The sequence below is a fragment of the Myotis brandtii genome, unplaced genomic scaffold (genome assembly GCF_000412655.1).
Source record: "Myotis brandtii unplaced genomic scaffold, ASM41265v1 scaffold1052, whole genome shotgun sequence".
Classification (NCBI taxonomy): domain Eukaryota; kingdom Metazoa; phylum Chordata; class Mammalia; order Chiroptera; family Vespertilionidae; genus Myotis; species Myotis brandtii.
The window spans coordinates 84,250-92,212 of NW_005353545.1; the positions used below are offsets into that span (position 1 = coordinate 84,250).

The 7,963-nt window shown below is 37.1% G+C and overlaps 1 protein-coding gene across 3 annotated transcripts in view; it reads right to left on the bottom strand.

Annotated features, from left to right (window-relative positions):
• Positions 1 to 7,963, bottom strand: part of LOC102260650 (histone demethylase UTY-like) — a 306,332-nt gene that overhangs the window by 63,715 nt on the left and 234,654 nt on the right. For all 3 annotated transcript variants that reach the window (XM_014540262.1, XM_014540257.1, XM_014540267.1), the window contains 2 exons: positions 2,644 to 3,419; positions 941 to 1,070 (listed from right to left, as the gene is read on the bottom strand). In XM_014540262.1, coding sequence (XP_014395748.1) covers positions 941 to 1,070; positions 2,644 to 3,419 — 906 coding nt within the window. The remainder of the gene's footprint in view (positions 1 to 940; positions 1,071 to 2,643; positions 3,420 to 7,963) is intronic.

Genomic DNA, 7,963 nt, shown 5'->3' on the forward strand with positions numbered 1-7,963 from the left:
TCTCATCAATTTAAAAAAAAAAGATTTTTTAAAAGATCCAAATTTCCAAAATCCTCTCATCTGCAAAATCATTCTAAGTATTTAATGTTTAATTTTTAGTTGAGAATTTTTTTATCTTGTGTGTTAGAAGGAATGGCAAGAATGGATAACAAGAGATTCTGGGAAAAACATAAAGTATTTTAATTCATAGCAACTTTTCATATTAAATGCTTCAATTTGTGAGAAGTAAAAAATGAAATCAGCTTCAAATTTAAAAATATCTACTTATACTTACTGTAACCTTTTTAGTGATATGTATTTTATATTCTCATCAATTTTATATTCACTACCACTTTTTTGAAAGATAAAAAATTCTTCTTTTTAATCACATAAAATCAAATGAATTTGAAGATCCATACAAACCATCAAGTGGAGGAATGTAGTCTTAGAAACATGTTAACAAAAAGATGACACAAAAACAAATTATCTTTTACTACTCTCATATGCCCAACGCATGGATGAGAAAACACTTTAAATATTGTTTAAAAATTATTTCTAAGTATAAAAGTGGTCAACAACCTTTTCTGTGAGAGGACAAATAAATATTTTTGGTATTTATCAACTACATGTTCTTTTTTGCAAAACTTAATACTGCCAAACTCATGCAAAAACAATCAGAGATAATGCATATATGTAAACCACTTTGTATACCAGTAAAACTTTGTTTACAAAAAGAGGTATTTACCATATTTAGACTGAGAGATACAAATTGTCATCCATCCTCTAAAATTTGTCACCCATTCTCTGAGATACACATTTTTGCAAAATCTTCAAATTACTGAGAAAAAAATTTAACCTTACCTAACTTCTAAAAATCAATTTAATTTGCATTGGTTTAAAATATATCTTCAAAAGACAGACAAGTTCAGCACTTGATTTCTAAGTAATTAATGAGACTCACATAAATACTAGGTGTAGGTGGATTCAACTTGTCCTTTGGCAAGGGAGGGTATGGTGACATAGGTGGTCTTGGAGGTGGACATTTATCAAAAAAAATGGGACTATTCGACAAGCCATTGTTACCTAAATTCCTGTAAAATAATAATTAGAAAAACTGCATCAGCTATTAATTTTGAAAATAGATATTTTAAATCTAAGTTTTAAGTACAGGGCATTTATAAAAATAAAATCATTTAGGATATTTGTAATCTATTCAGTAAAATAACAAGACAGAATAATTGTAACTTTAAACGCATATTCAATTTGACTTTTTATACCTTTTAATCAAAATTAAACAAGATATATTTATAGCCACATGATATAAATAATCCAAATTTCTCAACGTATTTACCCTTAGATTTTCTTCACTTACTATTAAAAGAGCAACTTATACAAAAAACAAGTTTTTATATCTATATCAATTTCTAATACTTCTCTCCTTTTCTATATATTTTAACTATTTCCAGAATACCTATGTGATCACTTTAAAATCTAGAAAGTCCACTTGTTCTCTATTCTCAAAAATGATATTCAGCAAGATTCTACTTTCTTAAATTTATAATTATAATAATTTTAAAGTCAATTGTATAGCTGCTATGAATTCTCATCTATAATAATAAAAGAGTAATATGCTAATTAGATCAGTCAGCTGAACGACCTTCTGGACAAAGCTGGGGCTGTGAGGGCCGAGGCAAGCCACCACAGCTGCAAGTGCCAACCCCCTTGCACGATTTTTGTGCATTGGGCCTCTAGTATTATACATACTTATCTGGATGAACGTTTTTTTCTCTTTAACTAAAGGAATCATACTGCTAAGTTATAAATTCTAAATATGTAGGAAAATTACTCCTTAACTCAAACTTCTTTATTTTTAGTATAAACATCAGATACTTTTAAATCCTTAATATTTTAAATGGAAAGCAAATATTAAAAACTATTAAGCCTTTGAAATAGTTACTTCTGGAACAATGAAAATGTTTAAATATGGATGGTATTACATGTTAAAATTTGATATGGAGCCCTAGCTGGCGTGGCTCAGTGGACAGAACGTCAGCCTGCAGAGTGAAGGGTCCTGGGTTTGATTCCAGTCAAGTGCACATGTCCGAGTTGCAGGCATGCAGGAGGCAGCCAACCAATGATTCTTTATCACCATTGATGTTCCTCTCTCTCTCTCCCTCTCCCTTTCTCTCACCACTGATGTTTCTATCTTTTTCTCCCTCTTCCTTCCTCTCTGAAATCAATAAAAATATATTAAAAATTTATGACATGAAAAACGTGAAATTATAAACTGAAAAAGGAAGTATGTTGTGAAGTACCTAACTGTATATATACACAGCAAATATGTGGTAGTCTGAGAGACTGGAATATGATATTGTTATTGTTTATATTTTCTAACTTTTCATAATGTAAATGTACTATTATAAAAAAATTTAAATATATGATTTTATTAAATCAGGATCTAAAATTAAAACATAAAAAAGAAAATGTTGATATGTTCACTAATACTGAAGCATAAAAAAGTTGCTTATGAAAATATTTTAGATAAATTACTACCTCATTTTATATATAATTTCTATTTATTATAAAATCAAAATATTTTTTCCATTTTCTGATTTGGGTAGTAATCAACAATATTCACTTTGTGATTAAATTTCCCATACTAACCTGCATGCCTTCAGAACTTCTGTGGAACTTGAATATATAGACACAGACATTGATGGAATAATCTGAGAATCAGATTTGAGGTTAATTATAGGTGAGTCTGGTTTTTTAGAGCTCTGTATGTTCTTTAGTCCTTCTCTATTAATTGTGTGTAACCTATTTTGAGGACTGTTAATGCTGCCAACACTGTGTGTGGTTGTCTGCTCAGTAGATTTTGAAAAAGGTATTGTGGTGAAAACGACTGAAGAGGGTGAAGAGGTAATAGAATTATTAGTCTTTGTATGAATAGCTGGGTAAATATTACTGGCTTTGTCATAGGCTCCAGTACCTACACTGTCACTGGCTTTTCCAATCAATGAAGGAGAGATATGAGGACTGTTCGATAGTAAATTTGGTGATGTACAATTTCCATGGTTAGGGTCACAAACAGATTCTACCGTCAGCTGCTGAACATGATTAGAAAGTCCCTTGACAACAGCACAGCCATTAGATATGTCTCCAGTATGCCTGCTTGTTTCAGGCACCAAAGACCTATTTCCTGAAGGTTGGCTCTCTTTGGTAAAGGTAGTGCCTTGCTGTCCACCTGAGGTAGCAATATGAGATGAGAGGTGATTGAGAGCAGCTCCCTGTGTCACTGAGTTGCTAGAGAGAGTTCCATGTCCAATCTGTTTCTGAATGCCAACACTAGCTGCTTGGAGATACTGGACAGGTCCAGTGGAAAATGAAGGTTGTTCATCACTAGGTCCTGACAAATGTGAACTCTGACCTTTGTGAAGCCCCTTTAAAAAAAAGAGAAACAGAAATAAAGTAATTAAAAAGGTTTAAATCTATAATTATTCAAATCCAACAATAAAATGGATTAAAAATGTTAAATGAAAGCAGACACACACACAAAAAACCACACACATACACACACACACACACACACACACAAAACCACAGTTAAATGTGTAATACAATTTACCTCAAATCCCAAAATTTAATTTTTAAAGTTTCCATTACCAAATGATTAAAGTAATACTTTTAGGGAAAATTATGAAACTGGGGTGATTCTATTTTTATTATTTGGTGTAGTATTTCTTCATTTAAGGTTTTGAGGTTTAGACATTATTTTTTCAACCATGTGAGCAGCAGACATGTGAGCTGCACGCTCTTGTCCAGGGAGCATCAGCCCCATGAACAGCCTGCCTCGAGCCTAAGAGCAGCAGCCTTATGTGGCCTGCCCCTGTCCAAGGAGCAGCAGCTGTGTGAGCGGCCTGCTTTCTGTCCACGGAGCAGAAACCACGAGAGCAGTCTGACCTGTCTGAGGAGGAGCAGCCTCACGAGCAGTCTTCCTACGTTTGAGGAGCGGCGGCCCTGCACAGCCAGCCCCCATCCCAGGAGCAGCAGCTGCGCACACCCTGCACTAGTCCAAGGAGCAGCAGCTGCACAAGCATCTTGCCCTCGTCCAAGCAGCGGCAGCCGCATGAGCAGCCTGCCCAATCCGAGGAGCAGCAGTTCTGCGAGCGGCCTGCCCCATTCGAGGAGCAGCAGCAGCCCACCCCGGTCTGAGGAGCAGCAGCCACACGAGCAGACCGCCCACGTCCGAGGATCGGCAGCCCTGTGCAGAACGCACCGGTCTGAGGAGCAGAGCCACAACAGCCTGCACCTGTCCGACGAGCAGCAGCCAGGTGAGTGGCCCGTCCCCGTCCGAGGAGGAGCAGCCACACGTGCAGCTCACTCCCGTCCAAAGAGCAACAGCCTCGCAAGCAGCCCATCCCCATCCGAGGAGCAGCAGACTTACAATCAACCTGTCCAAGTCCTAGGAGCAGTAGCCCCACAAGCAGCCCACCACATCAGAGGAACAACAGCAGCATGAAGCCAGCCCCCATCCAAGGATCAGCAGCCATGTGAGCAGTCCACCTCGGTTCAAGGAGTAGCAGCTGCGTGTGTAGCCCTCCCCCATCCAAGGAACAGCAGCCTCCTGATCACCACACCCTGTGTCTGAGGAACAGCAGCTGTGTGTGAAGCCTCCCCCCACCAGCCAGAGGAACCACCACAGCAGTGAACAGCACCCACCAGAGGAGCGGCTGCCAACTGAGGAGCAGCTGCTACCACAACTGCCCAAGGAGCAACCGCAGCCCAAGGAGCCACTGCAACCCAAAGAGCAGCCCCTGAACAACTCAACATTTAGATCTGGTAGACAAAGAAACCCCCAAAGGAAAGAACAGGAGGAGTCGCCAGAAAGGCAGCTAAGTGAAACCGAGGCATGCAACATGACAGAAAAAGAATTCAGATTAAGGTTTTGAGGTTTACTTTGTTAAATTCCGATGCACACATTTTCATCTTTACAGAAATTTATTGGTAAATTTAGGTATGAAAAAGCATACATACAGCCATTTCCAATTAAAGCTATAAACACAAACTAAATATAACAAATCACTCATCTATAATGTATTATAAGTTTAATACAAAAAATAAGTTCATTAAGTCTTTAATCCTATCTAATAATAGACAAACATGGTAATTAACCGTAACTTCATTAACCTTCCCATTGGCTAATCAGGGCGATATGCAAATTAACTGCCAACTAAGATGGCGGTTAACCGCCAACAAAGATGGCGGCTAATTTGCATACTGCAGGCAGAATGGGACAGCGCCATCCTGCCTGCCCCCCCGCCATCCGGGCCTGCTATCTGTGACCCAGGTGGCGGGCGACCCGTGTGTGACCCGACCCAGGGCTGGCGGGCGTGACCACAGTGATCCACCACCGGCCAAGCCCCCAACCGGCTCTCCCTCCGGGAGATCGGGGCTGGTGGGGCAACCACAGCGGTCTGCCAGCAGTCACGCCCCCAACCGGCTCACGCCAGTGATGGCCATCGGAAAGCCGGGCAGCAGGTAAGGGAGCCGGGGCACAGGCCAGCCAGCAAGTCCGGGGACCTGGGTTGTGAGAGGGCACAGGTTGGGCTGAGGGACCCCCCTTCCCTGCCAGTGCACAAATTTTTGTGCACGGGCCTTCTAGTGTTATCAATAAACTTCATATGTAAACAGCAGCTATCCTCAATCAAAACAGCAAAACTAAAAATCTATAAAGTGTTGCAAGGAATAACTCATATGAATTTCCACCCTTCCATTTTCTCTCCCCATAAACCACAAAAACATTCTAGCAGTGTCCCCCTGAATGACTTGCAAAGAGATACACATAATTAGGAGCATGTACTGATATTGTTAAAGACTTTTAATGGGAAAATTTATCAAAATTAAAAGTTTGAACACAGAGAAAAACTCTTTCATAGAATAAAAATATACAATGAATTATGTATGTTTTACCTGAAATTTGTGCTTGGTTGCTGTCATAAATTTCTCTCAGAAGATTCTCATCCTAATTTACTGACAAAGTAATTAATAAACTAATGTATAAACACTGATTAAGGTAATACGATAATACTAAAACACTGTTACAGCTTCCAAACTATTTTAACAAGAGAACCTGAAAGCTAGTAACATTGGAGTTAGAAATATAACCATATACTAACATTTTTAATTTCAAACTCCATATTAAGTGGAACTTTAGAAACATGGAGAAAATCTTATGATGATACTTTCTGAATTAGATAATTAGTTTAATAACTGGGTAAGCCTGTTTGCTGTCATGTGAAATGAAATTTGTCAGTTAATAAAATGTAACATAATAAAAATTGAACTGATAAGTTATATATACCCTAGTCACTTTTAATCATCTAATTAAAATTTTATAGCATGACTCTGACATTGAGTTTTCTTATTAAAAAAACACCTTGAACTAACCATGTATTTAACCAGATTGCCTGTTATCTACTTTAACATTTGACACATTAAAAATGACAAATTAAAAGCTGAAAGGAGTATATAAATGAAGTATGATAAAATCCTGTTGATAACAATTAGAAAATAAGAAACCAGATAAAAAAGTAACATTGTATAACATTCCAAACACAGAGATCAAAATATTCTGAGTTTATAATTTTTTTTAAAGGAAATCTATGGTTGAGTTAAAGTAAAGGAATACTTGACAACTGACTGCAACTTTCCATTTGTTTCTCAACAGACACTGAATAAGAAAACTGATGGACTATGAAAACTATTTTAACTCTAAGAATTAGCTGACCACCAATATACTATAAACACAGAGAAAAATACAAGAAAACTAGGGTAAAATTTAAAACTAAAATAAAAACAGAAAAATTGGTTAACAACTTCTGGTGAGAATACTCAACAAGCAACTTACTAAAGTGAACAAAATTAAGCTCATAAGAAAGAAAAAAGAAGAGGTAAAACACAGATTTTAAAAGTCAGTAGACAATAAAAAATTGCTAAACATAAAGGAACAGACCCTCAAAAATTATATTTTAAAAAATTGAGGAACACTTCCCATATTGATGAAAACTTCATCCAGTTTACCAATCTCATAACTTTAAGGAAACACTAAATAGTACAGACAATAAGAGAATCATATATCAGACATGATAATAAAACTGTGGAAAGCTACAAGGAGAAAATGCAAAAGCAGCAAACAAAATGACACAACTTTTTAAAAGGAAACATGTTATGATATGATAAACAAGAGACTTCTCATTAAAACTGGAATCCAGGTATGTGAAATGAAACATTCAAAGTACTCATAAGAAAATAAATTCTGAACAAGAACTCTATGTAAAACTGTTCTTCAAAAGCAAAGATGAAATAAAGACATTTCTAAAAAAGCACCCAGCTAACAGAGGAGTCAAACAATAACAAAATACAAACAATAAACATATAATTTAAGGGAAAGAAATGACATCAGTTAGTAACTTAGGTAAAGAAGAGACAGTGGGAAATGTTTAAATATTAAAAATGTAAAAAATACTGTATACACATTTTATTTGTCTTTTAATCATATAAATGTTTAAAGCAATTTTAACACAGTACTATAACACATCTACACTAATAAAAGAGAAACATGGTAATTGGCGTACGACCGCTACCCTTTTCATTGGCTAATCAGTGAGTATATGCAAATTAACTGTCAGCCAAGATGGCGGCCGGCAGCCAGGCACTGAAGCGAGCAGGGAGGCTTGCTTGCTGCAGACTCCAACGTTCCCCGCCTAACTTGCCAGCCTCTCAGTTGCAACTCTAAGCAACTATATACTATGTTGCAAATAAGAAGCTAAACAAAACCCCAGAAAAGGGCTTCCATTCAGCCGGGCTCGGACCGCAACATTGTATCTATGTTTTCAGCAGCAAGGCCTCAAAGCTAAAACTGGCCCAGAAAAAAAAAAAAAAAAGAGAAGAAAACAAGGAGCGGTTGGAAGCTTCAGTCACTCGC